The sequence below is a fragment of the Phaenicophaeus curvirostris genome, chromosome 18, assembly GCF_032191515.1.
Source record: "Phaenicophaeus curvirostris isolate KB17595 chromosome 18, BPBGC_Pcur_1.0, whole genome shotgun sequence".
NCBI classification, from domain to species: domain Eukaryota; kingdom Metazoa; phylum Chordata; class Aves; order Cuculiformes; family Cuculidae; genus Phaenicophaeus; species Phaenicophaeus curvirostris.
In genome coordinates, this window is record NC_091409.1 from 1,291,727 (window position 1) to 1,310,241 (window position 18,515).

Sequence of the window (18,515 nt, forward strand, 5' to 3'; positions counted from 1 at the left end):
ACTTGAAGTATTTCAGAAGAGTATTTCATAACTTTTTCAAGCTTAAGGATAAGAATCTCAAACCTTTCCAACTATGGGTAGCTCCACAGATCCCCAGGTATCTGCTCCCCAGTGAAATAATCCTGATAGAAAGTCAGCCGTAATAGCTCCTGCAACTTGAATGAGGAGAGACAGTTAGACACACAAAAGCATTTTTACTTACACATTCACACTTTATGCTTGTTTTACGGGTTTACTTGTTTATCCACCTCCAACTTAGACATTTTCAACTACATGATATCTATTCAATCTATTTAAGGTCTACTCAATAAATCTAAGGTCAGGCAACTAGGAGTAAGAGGTTAACAAGACAGTTACAATCTCCATTAAATCTACAGATCCTGTGTTTAACCCATCTTCTACAGAAAAGCCTGACAAATCTTTACAATTGCTGCTATGGAAAACACTAATAAGTTAGAACTGAGTTGCTTAGATCTACCTACCCTTTTCTTCTTCAGCAGTGCTTAAGAGATTACTTAGCTATTAAACAGCTGTTAAAGCCATCTCAGTGGATAATACTATCTACAGATTCTTCCTCTTCCCCCCCTTATGCCTGTAAACAGATAGCGCTAAACTCCAATGACTACATTAATTAAGAAGGCATTCCTGGTTACAGTAATACCAAATACAAAATAAGACTGAAACATCAAACACCTTAAAGACTATGGCATCCACAAAGCCATATGCAAGGCCCCAGAAATCATGGGAACACGTCTCTGTAAGGGACATTACACTTATGATACCTGCATACTAAGTCAGATAAACCATTAAATGGAGGTTGTTGCATTAAGCGTAAAGATTTTTTCTAGCTGCCAGCCACAATGACTTTAAAACTGCAGTCAAGTAAAGATGATTTTCAGTTCTGGCATGTGAAGTCCTATTTCTGCCTTCATGTTTTATACAACCTACTTATCCAAGTTTCTGGGTAATCCTGACATTTAAGAGTATGTAAGAGATGGTTTTTGATCAGAGCAGCTGTATATTTTCCAGCTAGCCACAGATCTGTCAGACGGTGTTAACAGACACCTACCATTCTTCACCTGCAAAAGTTATCCTACCCCCAGTTCCCAGTCCCTCTAGTAATGAAGGTTCCGACACAGCTCAGGATTCCCTCCTGTGTGAGCTCTACTGCCATGCTCTTTGTGCTCTTAAGGAAGAAAATTCAGAGAAGATTGCTGAAGAAGTTACCTTGGTTTTAACGGAGAGGCTGGAGGAATGTGGCATGCAACATAGCAATGCGACTATAGCAACACAGCAAAGAGTGAGCTACTGCCTTGGGACCTCTATGCTTGAGGGATTTCGGACAATCAGACCCTGCCCTTTAAACAACAGAAACACCAAGAGGTGCCCGTTCAAGCCTGCACATCTTGCTCTGAGCAGTTTTCAAGGTATTAACCAAGTCTGCATGGAGACTAGATTTGCTGAAGCACAAACCAGACTAAGAACTGAGATCTTTTTCACCACAGTGCCGTCCCCTCAGTTTAATAAAAACATGAAAAAGATCTTTCCGCTTATTTCTTCTGAGACTGACCACCTGGTGAATATCTAAACAGCCATACTTGGCGAGACTCTGCAGAGCCAGCATTCAGGCTCTGAAAGGGAAGGCAACGCACTTCGTACCTGCAGGTCTGGCTGAAAGGATTCAGCAGAAACACGACCCAGATTTCAGAACAGCTACTGCGTATTGTGCAAATATGAGATACCTGAGAATTGACACTGCCTGATTTCAGTGCAAATCCCTCAAAACTGTATACAAGGTTCACGTCAATTAAAGCACTATATACTGATCCTGCAGTCTATTGTCAGCAACAGAAATATGAAGATGATGTGTTCAAAATATATATTTCAATGCAGCTCAGTTAGCAATTCCGTACTCCGAGTTGGTGCCCAGAGCATAAGGCACAGTCACCTACTACTGGCATGTCTGGCAGGTCTCAGAGAAGCAGTCATAGGGCCAGGTCAGACTGGCTGGAACTTAATTCTTTCATTTTCCTCACTGGTATTTACAAAAATCAGGTTGTTTATAAAAGCTGCCCACTGTAACATAGCCTTTGTACCAGAAACAGCAGGGAGTTACAAAACCAGAGGTGACACAGGAAATTTATTTTTTGCTCTGTCTGCCTCACCGACTCTCACTCAGCTGTCTGTGAAGCTAGGAGAATTCCTGGCTTTTTCCTCCACTAGCCAGCATTTATTTCTCCATGTGTCTGAAAACTTTCCTCAAGCACAGCTCCTCACAGTACTGCAGTTTTTTGTGATTGTCGGGTACCCCTCTGCCTGCTAAGACACTAGGCAAGACAATTCTGACTCACTCGTAATTCAAATAAAAAGTTAAAATTGTTGGTATACTGGTTTATCTTCCTCTGACTCCAAGGCATCTCCTTACTCCTCCCACTCTCACAGAAACTCAAAAACAACCTGAGTTGTGCCAGTAAACAAAGCAATGAATGTGTCTCCTTCCCCATCAACCACAGAACCTCTGTTTACTCTGGCTCTGATCTGGACTTTGCCTAGTTTTCCTGATCCAATCATGGTGCCTAGTCCAGTTCAATGAAGTTAGTGTAACATCAACAGGATTATTAAAGAGCAGGTAGTTTTCAGAGCACGGAAGAGGACAAGGTTGTTCTGTTACTATTGATGAAAATACTCTTCTTCAGCAGTTACCTACAGTGCATGCAGCACAGCATATTTCAGCTATAGCCCTCCTTCTGGTTACTTTCTGCTTAGCTGATCCCTCACCTCTGCAGTCCTTCTCCCCACCTTCCAGCTTCAAAAAGGGAGAAATAAAATCAGCATGAGTATGGCACCTACTACCCCAGAAGGCTTTATTTTTTTATTATTATCAATTGAGCCGTGGGGATTAATTTATCTAGTTGGCCCAAACTCTTAAATGCAACAGGAGACACTTCATCCTTTATGTATAATCTCATTGCACTGAAGACAGCTTATTTATCATAAACAGTAAATTCTATACTCTTGTTTTTGTTTCACAACACAGAAGTAAGCTACAGTGAGGCAGGGTGGAGCCCAATAGCTTTAGATCTGCACCTAGCAGCTGAAAGAGCAAATAGACTTGAGGCAAGGGGAAGATAGCCAAATAACACTTCACTTTGCAACAACTAAAATACCATTCTTGCTGAGGTAATCACCCTATTAGCCCGAACCGCCTCCAGCACACTGCATTATCCCAAGCTTGAAACAGCAGCAAGAACAACAACAAAAACAGAGGCAAAATGCTGCCAGTTCAATAGGTATTTCACATGTTACTTAGATGTCAGCTGGTAGAAAGCTAAGAGGAAAGAATGAAGGGTGCCTGAAGCAGTACATTATACTCCAGCAATATGGAAAAAAAAAAATAAGTACCAGAAATCATATTTCAGCTGTAATGCAGAAGGGCTTGCTCGCTTCAGCAGCTGTGTCTGACCAGTTGTAATGAAAGAGCAAAAACTCTGCCAAAGGTTTCTAAACGACTACATCATAACCCTTTGTTTGCATCCTGTTCCCAGACTCAGAAGGCACATCAGACAAATGAACTGAACTCGATATTCTGACGTACCCAGCACTGCCTCTAGTTAAAGCAGGAAAACCAAGGCACAGGTGTTCAACCACTTCTCTGAGGTGGAGTAAGATCTTGACGCTGTCATCAAGGTTGGGAGTGCAAGGTAACTGATATTCAGGGCTACCAACCTTAGGAGCTAATCAAAGTCAGAAAAGTAGAAGATCTGCAGTATCGATACATATGAACTGCAGTGTATTCACACACTCACTTGAAGCAAGGCGAGTAAAGCATTAGAGAAATGCTGCTCTGTACACATCATTTCTACTCCAGCCTGCTGAGTGGTAGGACAGAGGATCAGCCCATCTACAGCTTACATCTGAAAACGAGGTGAGTGTCAGAAAACACAGGGGAAGGAGGCGTTGCTGTCAAGAAGTGAACTGCAGAACTTCCTCAAAACACCAGGGTATCTTCTTTTTGAAAGCAGATTGACAAATTAGGAGAAAAGAAAAGGGTCTAGTATACAGGGAGACCAAAGCCAGTAGCACACGTTTTCAAGTAAGTGAACACGACAGCCGTTCTTTTTCAGCCCTCCATACTTGTGATCCTTTGTGTGGGTGAGCCTACCAGCACGGCAGCACCCGCTGCGTGAGAGCCTCTGCTCTGAGTCAGGGGACACGCCAGAGCGTGACAGTGGCACAGTCAGTCAGCCAAGTCATCTGCCTGACTGTGGGTCGCAGAGCTGGAAGTGCAGCATAATTATCTAATAAACACATTGACACAAGATGGCTTTGCTCCTGCTTATATACAAAGCTTTTCTGTGACACAAACCCCTGCTCCTCCCTCAGTTAAGCACCAAACTGAGAAGTTACTACTTGCAGCCATAACGAAGGGCTTCTCTGGTAAGTAAGTCACTCACCACTTCCCACAACCTGACTGCTCCCAGGCACAGGCAGAACAAAGCCAAATGAGAGTGGGACATTTGAGGTACAAGACGTTGAAGAGATAAAAAACTTCTTAGGGGTGCATCTCTCACCTCTGTGACAGAGCTGAACACCAGCCTTGAGGCAGAAACTACACAGCTTGTGACACTGCCAGAAGCCACCAGCAAAAGGAACTCTCCAAGGAATCCGTGATACCATCTCCCCTGGAGTTGAACAGGAACAGGTCCTAAAGCAAATATTCACCTACCAAAAGCAGGATTTTGAAGCGGCTGATCCACATGCACAGCAGTCCATCCATAAAGCATTCACGGTCTCTAGAGTGCTTTTACTTCAACGTGTGTCAGAGCTTTCATAGGTACTACACGCTCATCAACTGGCTCCGCAATGCAGCTAACCAAGTGCAGCTCTGCAGAGCTACTCAAGCTTGAAATAAAAAGCTCTGGGGCCCTGATCAGAACAAGTTTCTAATCTGAAAGTGAACCAAGCGATTTCTTTCTGTGTGCTCTCTCTCGTGAAGCCACAACATCTGTAATAATGAAACATGTACCTCAAACGGTTTAAAAAAATTAGTTCACCATCTCTGAAGTCAGTAATGATTAACTGTATCTTGTATTGTGTCTAAAGATAACTGCACTATGTGGGGCAGCTCTTATGAATATAAACAGGCTGTAACACAAGCTTCACTAATTTTTAAGACTGCAATACACAGCATCTATTAAGAACAAACGTGGCTGTAGATAAAAGTCAAATGTCAGAAACCAGTCAACTAATTTGGAAAAAAGGCTTTAAAGCCCTACACAAAGACAAGAAGAGGGAGGGGAAAATGAAAACCAGAATCCACGGTGTAACCTGCCAAACTTTTTATCTAGATGCTATTAATATACTATCTATTTATATACATATAACTCATTTATATTGAATAATGTGCTGGACACCACAAACTCACCTGAAGGTGTAAGAGCTTTGAAGTGTAATCTTACAAGTTTTGGTGAGGTTTTTCCACTTATCACATGAGTTAATACCTATGGCCAGTCTTGTCCCTGGCACTGCTGAGCTTCCATTAGGGGGGCAGAGGCTGCAACAGGCCAGTTCATCTGCAGCTGAAAAACTGAGGGTGTTAACCGTGCATCACACCCAGCCTTTCTAAGCAGGCTTACCCTGGAGTTAACAGTGTGCATGCAAATAAAACATCCAGATCAAGACTACCCAGTCATCAGCTTGCACAAAAAGAAGAACATTTTCATAACTCCACAGCAGCGGAAGGCTTCAGAATAAGCATGATTTGATTTAGCACAGAAACAAAAATCCATCCTCTGCCTGGTCTTTCTTTTTTGACAGTGAAGGGAATTGCCTCCTGCCTCTGCTAAAGCAGCCTGAAAGACAAGACACTCACATGGGTTCCTTTTCCTTTCCAGCAAGATCGTCTTTAGTAAACAGAATACAACCCAGTTCAAAAGCAATTCTGAAACAATGCCACAAAGTTCTCGACTGCCTTCCCTCACTCCACAGTGCAAGTGTCTGCGGGTGATTCAGCACAGCAAATGACAGCAGGCCACGCCAGCTCCATTCTTAGCAGACTGTCTGCTCACATCACATAAGGAAGTAAGGCCTCCCGGACTGCCAGCAAGAGGAGGAACAGAACGTTTTGCCCCAAGAATTTCTAGATTAAGATATTTACAGTATTACCCATATTACAATTACGTGTGTCCCTAAAAGCATGGAAAAAAAAAAAATAACACAGCCTTTAATTATAGATACAGGGTTTAGGCTAGGTGAACTGAAGCAGAAGGGTCAAACTACTCAATTTCTTAAAAGAAAATATGTATTTATATAAGAATATACGTGGGATCTCAACAACTCATCTTAATGAACAAGTCTGTGCAGCAGATCAGATCCAGCGCACTGGATCACTGACCTGATGTGAACTTGACCTAGAGCTAGGTCTTTATTAGCAGAGTGTTTATTTTGTGATCTCAATTCAAAGGTCAATATTCTAATCTAATCTAAACTTCAGGAAAGTTTTCAATGGGAGCACATCTGACACGGTCTGTGACTCAATATTCCCTATCTTACCCATTGTGGTATTTAGGAATCGGGGCATTTATGGGGGCAAGTTTCACACATCTTAATAAAAACCTAATCATCACTGGGAACGATAGACATGATTCACACTTTATTTGGAGAAATAACGTATGGAAGGAAGACAGCAGAACAAGATAGCGCACACGACTTATTATTTTATAGCACTCATTTTTATACACACTATCAGTTACTTCTACACAACTTTGTTTACACAGAATCCAGATTCTGCTACTTTAATCATTCACTACTGCTTAAATAATATTATCAGTTAATTGGCTGCTTTATCAGTCAAACTGGTAACTAGGATATCAGAGAACTCAAGCTTTTATCAATATTAACTCTGAGATGAAAGCCAGTTGCAGACAGATTGCACTACAGGTTAACCATCATTACAGATTCTCTTGTCTACATCTGTCCTCATCATTCTTCTCCATCCCTCCCCAACACCCCCACCTCATCAGCTGAGAGCAGGCAAGACTAAGCTGGGCAAGTGAGCTAGAATGGTTCACAGTGGGAGGACACTGCTCCCTCTCACCACTAACACCCAGCCAAGAACCTTTAAAACAGACACCAGGAATTGCCACTTCTCTGCTATGACAGAAATTCACAGCATTGATCACTACTTGAATCTGCCGCTTGTTTGGTTGTTTTTTTTAATAATTCGCAATATAACACCAATTACAAACAAGTACCACTCTCTTTTAAACACACCACCTCACACAGTTTACAGAAAAGTTACTTCTGCTATGAAAAGCAGAAGCTGAACACCTCTCTGGCTTATATGGTGTCCAAATGAATGGCACCGTATGTTCTTTCAGCTAAAAAGGCAACTGATATGAAAACACAAACATAACACAAGAGGTTAGCATCCAACATGCATCACAAGTACAACAGCAGACTGGTGAAGCGCCCTCCCTTCTGCCTGTTCCCAGGGAGGTTTCTGTGCAACAGCGTTTCAGCACTACATTAATAACAAAGATCATGTAAACACTGACACTTTTCACTCTGCCGGTTTAGCAACATTGAAGCTCTGCACAGGTTTAGGCTTTGAATGATGTAATGAATGTTGTGGAGACCCTTTTCATACCCGGCCAAACTTCACACCCTGCACCAAAGCATAATACACCAAAATACTGTTTCAGTTATCAATCCCCAATGTATTTTGCTTCCCGTTCTGACAGTCTGGACAGCTATCTTCCCTCCCAGCAGTCCTCACGCCTGCAATGACTGACACCAAACTTCAACAGCTATGCCAAAAAACTCACTTTTGGGATACTAAGAAGTCACCGAGATAAAAGACAGAAAGCAGTAACAATTTTTGCAGATGGACTCAGTTTCAGAGGCACCACAAATGCACATGCACAAACGTCCTTTTCCAGCAGTAAGTCAGGCCTAAACGATGACACATTTGCTACCAGCATTAGAACAGTCTTGCCTTGCTCAGAGCAGGGAACAGTGCCTACTTACATATTCCAACAATAACAAAGGGTGTGTGTTCCAGTCTCAAGTAGAAGAGAAGATTGTAAAAATTGAAACAGATCAGAGAGAAGCATAAGATGACAGAGATCCATTCTTGTAGTCTCTTTCCTGTTGGAAAATAAAAAAAAAAAAAAGGAAAAAAGCATGGTTTACCTTTCATCTGGGAGGACATTTTGAAATCTAAAATAATACAGACTATTCTACTGCCTGGATGACTCCCTCCATTTGTCCAGCAGGGAACTGAAACAGAAACTTAGTTTATCCATAGGAAGTGTGCACATTTTGTTAAATGACATTGCTCTTTTCTGAGTCACTACTAAGCCCTTCCCTCTGCCTTTGCCCAAATAACAGGGACAAATCAGATATCTCACATTGTCCTAGTTTCCTTTTCCCTGCGGTTGCTGGCATACTGTTCCTCTGCATCTCATCTTTTTTCAAATTTGCATTTCATTCAATATTCACTGCTGCTGGTATGTCTGAATCTGGAAACAATAAATCACCTTATGATCTGTAACATTTCAAATCTCAGAGCTTGTAAATAAAGCTGTTGTACTAACAAGGAAAATCATCATCCTGTATTATAGTGGCCCTAGAATTGCTTTCCTAACATTGCAAGTGTGCTTCTCAATCTTACTTACTCAATGCCTGCAGTCTTGTCTTTGCCTTCCTGCTCCCAGGCAGAAGGCTACGACCTCTCACACATTCCAAGATGACAAGAGACAGGATAGGCACACAGAAAGAACTGGCACAAATTCTCTCTTGTACCTAGCTGTACTACTTTGTACCTCTATAAAAACCTCACTTATTGCTTATAAAAAGAGAACAGACGTATCAGAGTATGGTAACACTCTGACTATTTAGATTGGCAGCAGAAAGCTTCCGCCTGTCGATCGCTGCTAGATGCTCTCACGGCAATGACACTGAGAGCAAGAGAAAGCTCAATGCCAGACCCATACGGATTAAAGCATCAGAAACAAACCTTTAATGCCTAATTCCAAGAAGAAGACCTCGGCTGCCACCTCGGCCCAGAAGGGCCCTGGCTGTATTTAGCTCTTAACATACTCAGGAGCAGACAGGTCAGTCTTCACCTATTTCAGGAAGCTTTGTCCAGGGGTACCCGGAGCAGCTAACCCTGCAGGCCATTCTCCATTCCCTCCTGCAGCCTCAGACACTGCACCGCGCGAGTCTGGGGCAACGCAAGGGGCAGCCGAACTATCGGTGAGGACTATGTGTGAGGTGTACACCCTCTCGCAGGAGCAGAGTTATGCTCACCTGTCTGGCATGTGTTCAGGACATAAGCTTCTTTCCTGCTCCTCCTCTATGCTCTGGTCAAATTTCTCCTCCTAACTGCTAAATCAAGTCCTTCTCAACTATACCATGCAATGAAAAGGAAACTAGGAACATCAAAGGAGAATCAATATTAGCTCCAACATGCCCACAACACAATATTTTAAAGAAGCGTGAACAAAGACTTTTACAATTCAGAGTTTTGTTCTAGAAAGGCCACAAGTACATAAATTAACATCCTCTGCAGTAGCAAAGGAAATAGTAGTTAAATCAAATTAAGACACAAGAACCAGCATATTTCAAGACAGCATCAGGTCATAATGTGGGAGATTCTATAAAGAAATCCCTGGAGCCATGAAAGTAAGAGTTAATTAACACTCACTTCCTACATAAGAAAACCACTCCCTGATTAGAGGAGCTAAGTGGGTAGATCCTCACGGAACAATTAGCTGGCTTTGGGGAAACGCTAGGCTCCTTACAAATCCCATGAGGCCAGCCTGTGCCAACACCACCGCACTGGGAACTCGGGGATTGCGAGACGGCTGCCTGCAGGTATTCGAGTCCAGAAGCGCAGCCACAGCTCTGGGCAGATTGGGAAGGCAAATCAGTCAAAGGAGTGTATGAAGAGCACTCAAATTTAAACATATGCTCTACATAAAGGAATAAGTGCCAAAGACACAAATATATGCCTAAAGAAATCATGGAAACACTCCAGAGCCATAGTTACCCTGCACACCTATATGTAACCCCTGGTCTTAAGTATTCCATGGTTCAAAATCATGTGCTTCCACCATAACACATTCTGACATTGTTTATGTAACTTATTTCTGTAACACCAGCGAAAACCCCACAACCAAATTATCACAGGTCCCTGCTGACAGGTATCACAGCACATACACTGCTTCACAGACTTCCAATCAATTTCCACCTACAGCCAGTGATAAGAGTACCAAGTTGTTTGGGGAGGAAAATATTTTCCTTATGAGAAAGAGCATAGTGTAAAGATCAAGTCAGTGATTGCTTTTCTGTAAAGCACAGGAATCGGTCACTGCTTAGATCACAACTGTGCATCCAGACCAGTTGAAAGACGTCACATGGCACCTTCTCTCACAGCAAGGCAGAGGTCACCAGTACAAGCCGAAATGGGCAGACGTGCCCTGAACAGTCTAGAAAAATGACAAACTAATGATCGCATTTGTTTTCTTATCATTACTTGGCTCTGTGGAAGTAAGAACATTTGCTTCTCCAGTAATTGCCTTGAACACACAAGATAAGCTGTTCTGCTGACCTGTTGGAAACCGCAAGATGCTGAAAACCTGTCTTCCCCTCCTCTAAACCTGCAAATGAATTCACTGGGAACAGCAAGAATAACTACTATTGCTCAGTCTGTGAGCTAAAGTCAAATCACATATTTTATTATAAGAAGCCTGCAATTCTTTTCCCAGCATAATCAAATAGCTGCTGTCACTTCATTTGAGATCTGGCAAACACGAGCTTCAGTAAGATAAGACCAAAAGAAAACTTCAAACATCCCACTGCCCCTTTGTGAGGTGTGAAGTAGTTCACATAACAAACATCCCGAACAACACGCCTGTTATTACCTTCCTTAGCAACCAAATTTGTACACCTGCATCTGGACAGACAGGTTAACTCTGGGGGTTATTTTCAAAGGGAGGGGCATAAACCGGAGAGGGGCAGATTTAGACTAGCCATAAGGAGGAATTTCTTCCCCAGGAGAGGGGTGAGGCCCTGGCCCAGGCTGCCCAGGGGAGCTGCCCCGTCCCTGCGGGGGCTCGGGGCCCGGTGGGGGTGCCGCTGCCCAGCGCAGGGGATGGAACTGGGTGATCGTTAAGGTCCCGTCCAACCCAAACTATTCTGCGATTCCACACAGGCGCTGGTTGGAAAATCTACACTCCAGACGCTACAGCGGCGGACACGGCTCCTCACAGAGGGGCGGGGGGATGGCTGAGGGTTTATTTCGGTCTCGTGGCCCCGGGAGGGACCCGCGATGGAGCCGGGGCCGCGCCCGCCGCCCGGTCCAGCTCCGACCGGCTGGGATGCGGGCGGCCCCGGTTCCCCACACCCCAACGGCCCCGGGGCGAGCGGAGCCCCCTCTCCGGTCCCGGTCCCCCCCCACCTCCGGTCCCGGTTCCCCCCACCGCCCTCTCGCACTGGTTCCGATTCTGATTCTGGTCCCAGTCGTCACCCCCCCTTCTCCGGTCCCGGTCCCGATCTCTCCGGTCCCCCCCAACTCCGGTCCCCCCCGCCGCACCTGGCGAGTAGAGCTCGGCGAGCTCCCGCGCCCCGGCGTGCTGCGCTCCCCAGCGCCGGCCGCCGCCCTCCGCCGGCTCCTCCCGCCGCGGGCCGCCGCTCGCCATGTCCGGGCCCCGCGGGGGCTGCTGCTCGAGGCCGGCGGGCGGGCGGCGCCCAGGCCGCATGGGGACTGGCCGCGGGGGGCGCTGCGGGGCGGGGGCAGCGCGCGCCGGCCCCGCCCCCCCCGCCCTCCCCGCCAATCGCCGCCGCGGCCGCGCGCCGCCGGGCCAATGGGAGCGCCGCGCGCTGGGCCGAGCCAATGGCGGGGGGGGGGGACGGCGCTTCCGCATCGCGCCGGGCGGAGCCACCGCCGAGCAGGAAGGGGGGGAAGCCCCGCAGCGCCCCCCGCCCCGCCCGCGCCTCGCGCGCCCCCTGGCGGCGCGGCTGCCCCCGCGCTGGTCCCGACGGGCGGTGGGGAGCGACCTGGAAGGCCTCCCAGACCCACCCCGGGCCCCGCGGCGCCGAGCCCCCTGCAGCCCCCGGGGACCGGGCAGCCCCCGCCAGGGCCGCCCCACCCGCGCTGTGAAACGCTTCTTCCTAGTATCTGATATAAATCTCCCTTCTTTCAGCTTAAAGTCCCGACGAAGCTGGGGAAGGGGCTGGAGAACAGGCCTTATGAGGAGCGGCTGAGAGAGCTGGGGGTGTTTAGCCTGGAGAAGAGGAGGCTGAGGGGAGACCTCATTGCTCTCTACAACTACCTGAAAGGAGGTTGTGGAGAGGAGGGAGCTGGGCTCTTCTCCCAAGGGACAGGGGACAGGACGAGAGGGAATGGCCTCAAGCTCCACCAGGGGAGGGTCAGGCTGGACATTAGGAACAAATTTTTCACAGAAAGGGTCATTGGTCCCTGTCCGAGGCTGCCCAGGGAGGGGGTTGAGTCCCCTTCCCTGGAGGGGTTTAAGGGACGGGTGGACGAGGTGCTGAGGGACATGGGTTAGTGATTGACGGGAATGGTTGGACTCGATGATCCGGTGGGTCTCTTCCAACCTGGTGATCCTGTGATCCTACCCCTGCCCCTCCCAACTTTTCCTGTAGCCCCTTTCAGTACTGCAAGGTCACCATAAGGTGTCTTCGCAGCCTTTCTTCTCCAGGGTGAACAATCTCATCTCTCTCAGGCTGTCCTCACATGGAGGGTGTTCTAGCCCTCTGATTGGACTCGGTGATCCGGTGGGTCTCTTCCAACCTGGTTATTCTGTGATTCTGTGATCATCTTCGTGAATATTGGCTTGAGATGCCTCAATTAGCTGCCTTTAGACTTAGCAACGGGAATATTCTGCCACTGAGGGATGCTGTGGGAATATAACAGAAGGATGGCAAGGAGGAGATTTCCATTAAATAAACTCCCGTGTTCAGTTCTGGAGTCCTCAGCACAGGAAGGACAAAGATTTGTTAGAGGGAGTCCAGGGAAGGCCACAAAGATAATCCGAAGGCTGGAGCACCCTCGGACCTAGAGGACAGGCTGGGAGAGAGCTGGGGTTGTTTAGCCTGGAGAAGAGAAGGCTCTGGGGAGACCTTAGAGCAGCTTCCAGTGCTGAACGAGGCTCCAGGAAAGCTGGGGAGGGGCTCTGGATCAGGGAGGGCAGGGACAGGACGAGGCAGAATGGTTTTCAGTAGAAAGAGGGGAGATTTAGATGAGCTATTAGAAATCTTTCACTGTGCAGGTGGGGAGCCCCTGGCCCAGGCTGCCCAGAGCAGGGGTGGCTGCCCCATCCCTGGAGGGGTTCAGGGCCAGGTTGGATGGGGCTTGGAGCCCCTGATCCAGGGGGTGGTGTCCCTGCCCATGGCAGGGGTGGGACTGGATGGGCTGTGAGGTCCCTTCCAGCCCAAACCACCCCATGACTCCATGAGCAGAACCGCCCGCCGCCGCTGGGTGTCGCTCCACGCCCGGTGATGCCGCCGGGACTGTCACCGGGACGGTCACCGGGGCTGCGGAGCGCGACGGGGGTGAAGCCCCGAGCCCCTCCGGCCCCAGTTTTTGGACGTTCCTTACAAAACTCACCCCCTGGTCCTTCAGCAGCGGGTGCTGGGGAGCGGCAGGGACCGAGGGCAGGCTGGCCCTGCCTCCTCCCGTTAAACGATGCCGAGGATTTCAGCTGGCACAGCCCTGGCTGCTGTTCCACCCTGGGAATCCAGCCGGATCGCCTCCAGCTTTCTGCACCCTTGCCCCTCGGCACCCGAGAGCCGCCCACCCGCCAGCGCAGGGCAGCGTGCGGGCTTGTAGAATCAAAGAACCACAGCATCATCAAACAGTTCGGCTTGGAAGGGACCTTAAAGATCATCCCGTTCCACCCCTGCCACGGGCAGGGACACCTCCCAGTAGCTCAGGCTGCCCAAGGCCCATCCAGCCTGGCCTTGAACCCCTCCAGGGACGGGGCAGCCACAGCTCCCCTGGGCAACCTGGGCCAGGGCCTCCTCACTCTCATGGTGAAGAAATTCTTCCTTATGTCTAGTCTAAATCTGCCCCTCTCCAGTTTATACCCATCGCCTCTCATCATATCAGTACAAACCTCATCTCTCTTGCCTGCTACCCTCACTTCAGCCATTCCAACCTCATCCTGAGCCACGAGACACAGAAGGAGCAGAAACTGGCTGCAGCTCCCTTGCTCGACTCTCTCTGGCATGGGAAAGTGTTAGTGGGTGGGAGAGCTGGAACAGCCACTCCTACAGCTCCTGTCCAAAGCCATAAATGCAAAGATAGGGAGATGACAGGGACCAAGAAGTGAGGTGTACGGATGATGGTAATGCTGTGGCTATCCCCACCTGGTCCACCAAGGCCAGCTGCCAAATGACACAGACCAGCCCAGGCTGTTCTTAGGAGCCAGAGCTCACAACCAGCAAGTCCTAACTGATTCCCTGGCAGCCCCACTCTCCCTGTGGTGCTCGACACAAGATGAAAGCAAATGAAAAAACCCAATATTTGTAGAGGCTAGGGCACAGACCTTTAATGCCTTTAATGAAGGAAAATATTTTCATTCATCACTTAGGCCCACTCTCCTGCCATCCTCTCTAAGACTTCCCTTGGTTTATGTTTCCCTATGGAGTTCCACCTACCTGGCCTGTAGCCTCAGGGCCTCTGAATAGTTCTCCTCATTTAGAAACTTCCTAAATGAATGACCAAGTTCTGTTACTGGGCTCTTCTGATACTTGGCAGAGTATCCTGGAAGGATAGGATTCCTGTGTCCTTGATGGATCTTTCAAAAGCTTGGATGCACTAGAAAAAAAACACTAATACGTGATCTGTAACCAATTCATCGAACTAGGAGGCTAGGATTACCTAGAAAATGTGAGACAGCTATGGAGAACGGGAAAGTTAGTGGACAGTAACTTCTCTGCCATTTTTATTTTTGGAATACAAGGAAACAGGCTGCTCATAAAATACAAAGTCAGCTCTTTGTCCCTGCTCAGAAAGAGCCGGCCAAATGGCTTCAGCAGGGACTGTCTCTGCAGCGCAGGACCAGAGACTGCAACTTCTGCTTTGTCACTGTTCCCTGCCATGGGCATTTGTACACACTCTGACTCTTTCTCTTTTCCTTTCCTTTGCAGAAACATGGAGTGGGTGCTCTAACCTCCAATTTGCTCTGGAAAATTTTGAGTCTGGTAGGGGAAGGTATTTGGTTCATGTTGTCCCACCGGCTGGAGGCAGCGGTGCCAATCTCTAGGTGTCGTCTCTGCAGGACTCGGTAGGGCAAAGAGCAACGTGTAGATAAAGGGGGGATTGAGCAACCCAGCCAAACACGCTGGGTCAGAGGTGAGCAGAAACCCAGCAGAAGACCAACAAATACCTGAGCATCCCCATGTCACATGGGAACAAGGGGTGAGCACTTAGAGAGGGGGAGGACTCTGGTCTGTAACAAAAGAACTGAAGGAGGCCAGGAGACGTGGCCTGGGGAGCTCCCTGCCACTGGGGACTGCAAGGCAGAGAATTGCAGCTGCTGTTTCAGAAGACAGAAAAGCATGTGGCAATCTTTTTTTTTTTTTTTTTATGGTAAAATGAGGCAAAGTCTTGAGCCTGGTCTAAGAGCTGGGGGAGACGGAAGGAAAGCCAACCTCTCTCCGAGTTGAGACACTGTCTCTGATATTTCCTAGGTGCTGTTTTTTACAGCAGAGACCAGCAAGTGGAAAGCCATAGACTGAAATCTGGCCTCTGCCGGGCACAACTTATGAGTTAGTGTTGGTATAGAGGGACCTGAGGCTAGGAAGGAAAAAATAGAGAGTGTAAAACATGCTCAGAAATAAATTTCAATTTTACTTCTCTGTTTTGCAGCCTATATTGCAACATCACTGCACTTTGGTCAATATTTCAGGCGAAGTCCCCTCCTACCCTCCAGAGACCTTCCCACTCCACCTCTGTGCTCTCTCCCAGCCTGCCTGCTTGCACGGATACTGTTCTGCTCTGAAACCCCTCATGCCTTCCTCTTTAGCTCACCTCCAATACACAACCTACAACACCTTGCTCGCTGATGCAACAGTCAATTTCTGGCACGAACTTCTTTCTTCTTTGCCCCTCCACATTGGTTTAGGCTGCAGGTCTAAGGGTGAGCAGCTATGTTCCCACAGGGTTTAGTGCGATGCATCTCTGATCTGATTGATCTGGCAAGAGCTCCTGCAAGGCAAATAATACGTGAGACAAGTCTGCCGCAAGAAGCATCAGAAATTCCAGACAGCCCTTTTTAGAGCGCGATCCTCCATCCACAGGCCTTCTTATAAACACTTCAGTGTCTGAGCTATCACCATTAAAGTAATAGCATCTCCCCAAAGCTGGTGTTCTTCCAGGGACAGCTGCTGTAGACCTGCAGAACAGAAACTCAAGACAATTTCCAGGAAGAAAATGCCTCTGCAATGTTTTAGTGTCGGTCTGATCCTGGAGCTGAAAAGTTGTGGCTTCTACAGAACAAAAGGGTAACTGGAGAGCAGAATTTAATTCATGACAGAAATGAGCAGTGAGGATGAGATTCTTCCCTCCACCTTTTCACTGTTCTTGTATCATTCTATTACCCTCCCAGCATCTCTGTTGTTTCACACATGAAAGTAGAGGACTCTGAATTCCATTGCATCAGATTATTTTTTTTTCTGCTGAAAAATGTGGATGTTCTTACTAAGTAATTTATGAGCTATGCTGTCTCCTTCCTCTCCTTCCCTAGTTCTGAAAAACAGAAACCATGAGATCACTGGAAAGAAGGTACTTTTCACAGCAGTGCTGCCTTTCTGCTGAAGATTGCTCCGCTGGGAGACGTGCCCCAGGAGAGCTGCCGGCCTTGGGTTTTTCACACAGGGTGGGACCACTGCCCGGATCCCTTCACCAGGAATGTCTGCATCTTTTCTCCTATCTAAAGCATCTCTCTGAAGAGGTTTTCCTGGACGATTGTTAGCAGCCTCTGCACATCTCTCCAGACTACACCACGGCATTTACAGGGACAGAGCTCGGTGCGCCCAGACCTCCACCCAATCCTGTGCGGTGCAAGCCTCACTCTGCACCTGTTCGCATTTCAGAAACCCCATTTCTAGCCATGCATTTGTTATGACAAGTGCAGAAACAATTTAAAAGAGACCAGAGTTAGCTCAAAACCTGCTTGCCGAATGCTAGGGGTTTGGATAAGTGGTTAGTCCCGCCAACAAGATTCCCATGAGAAGCTGAGAACGGACGTTGGCTCCAGGAGAGTGGATGTTGGGATTTGAGGTGAGCTGGAGGAAGTTTAAAGAGATCCAGGTACAGCAGGGAGGTGAGAGGGGAGAAGGGAAGGAGGGGACAAGCTGGGCATCCAACCTCAATTACCGCCCTGGCTGACGTGTGATCTCGGTGACTACGGGATTACTCAGCGCTGGTCTGGAGAGGAGGTGTGGGCCACACCATCCCTGATATAATCTGTTTCACATGACAGTTGCACAGACATTTTATTTTGTTAAAGAAGATCAGCCCGGGCAGGAATACAACTTTTTGCTGCAAAGCAGCAGAGAATAGGGCAGAAATTTGAAGAGGGCAAATTTAGATCTCCAAAAATATCTTGAAAAATGGCCCAGGAAATTTAGCGACCAGTTTTAGCATTTAGTTTTAGCGAACGGCTGTGGCAAGCTGGAGACCCGGCAGGGGAAAGCCCAGAAAGACCAACCATGCACCTGAGCAGGTCACCACGGCAGGAGACGTCCTGCCTGTGGGCCCCTAAGACATTTTGGAGGTAAGAAGCACATGAGACCGATTTCTAGGGGTTCAGTTGCAAGGGCCAGTTAGGGCAGCCACTGGATGTAACTGCCAGATCAGAATGCAGGATAAAGGCACATGGGGAGGGAGTAAACAGCCAGAAGAACAAGCCCCGGCTCACTGCAACTTGCCAGTATTTGCACCCGATACAGATGTTTGTATTTATGAAGGTTTGGGCTCCAACTTCAGCCTCCAGACCCAGCTCTCTGGCCAGGCCCAGCTCCAGTTTAATCTCTGGTGCATTCACCAAAGATTAACTTGGTAGATAAAGATGGAACTAGAAATATTTGAGGCCTTAAAACCTGTTAGGGTACTTCCATTATGGAAAGAAACAACAATTCTAAAACACAAAATGAAAAAGCCAAGGGAAAAAAATAAAAGAAAGAAAAAGTCCAATGATCCACTGACTGCTTCTTGAATTCTTCCTCTTTTCAGAGTTCTGAGGTTTGAACATTATGAACAGTTGACTGTTTGGATCGTATAATGCAATACCTGTTCCTCTGGCTTAACGTTACAATATTTCCCACACCGCAGGATTGCTTCACATTATTCTAAGAGGCAGTGTCATTTTCCCTGCAGTGCTAGGTCTTCTTTACTGAGGCAAAGGACACTCCTACTTCCTTTAATTATATGTTTTGTTTTAAATTAATGTCCTTTATTCTGGGGATGATTCACCAGCTTG

The 18,515-nt window shown here is 47.4% G+C and overlaps 1 protein-coding gene and 1 long non-coding RNA gene across 2 annotated transcripts in view; both read right to left on the reverse strand.

Moving 5' to 3' along the window:
- UBE2V1 (ubiquitin conjugating enzyme E2 V1) overlaps positions 1–11,741 on the reverse strand; it is a 35,300-nt gene extending 23,559 nt beyond the window's left edge. Inside the window, exons 1-3 of the mRNA XM_069872016.1 lie at positions 11,600–11,741; positions 8,029–8,148; positions 64–155 (exon numbers count right to left, since the gene is read on the reverse strand). Of these exons, the coding sequence (XP_069728117.1) occupies positions 64–155; positions 8,029–8,148; positions 11,600–11,705 (318 nt within the window). The 5' untranslated portion in view covers positions 11,706–11,741. The remainder of the gene's footprint in view (positions 1–63; positions 156–8,028; positions 8,149–11,599) is intronic.
- A 4,424-nt stretch (positions 11,742–16,165) lies between these two features.
- LOC138728559 (uncharacterized) overlaps positions 16,166–18,515 on the reverse strand; it is a 139,333-nt gene continuing 136,983 nt past the window's right edge. Inside the window, exon 3 of the long non-coding RNA XR_011338721.1 lies at positions 16,166–16,240. This is a non-coding gene — a long non-coding RNA (uncharacterized lncRNA). The remainder of the gene's footprint in view (positions 16,241–18,515) is intronic.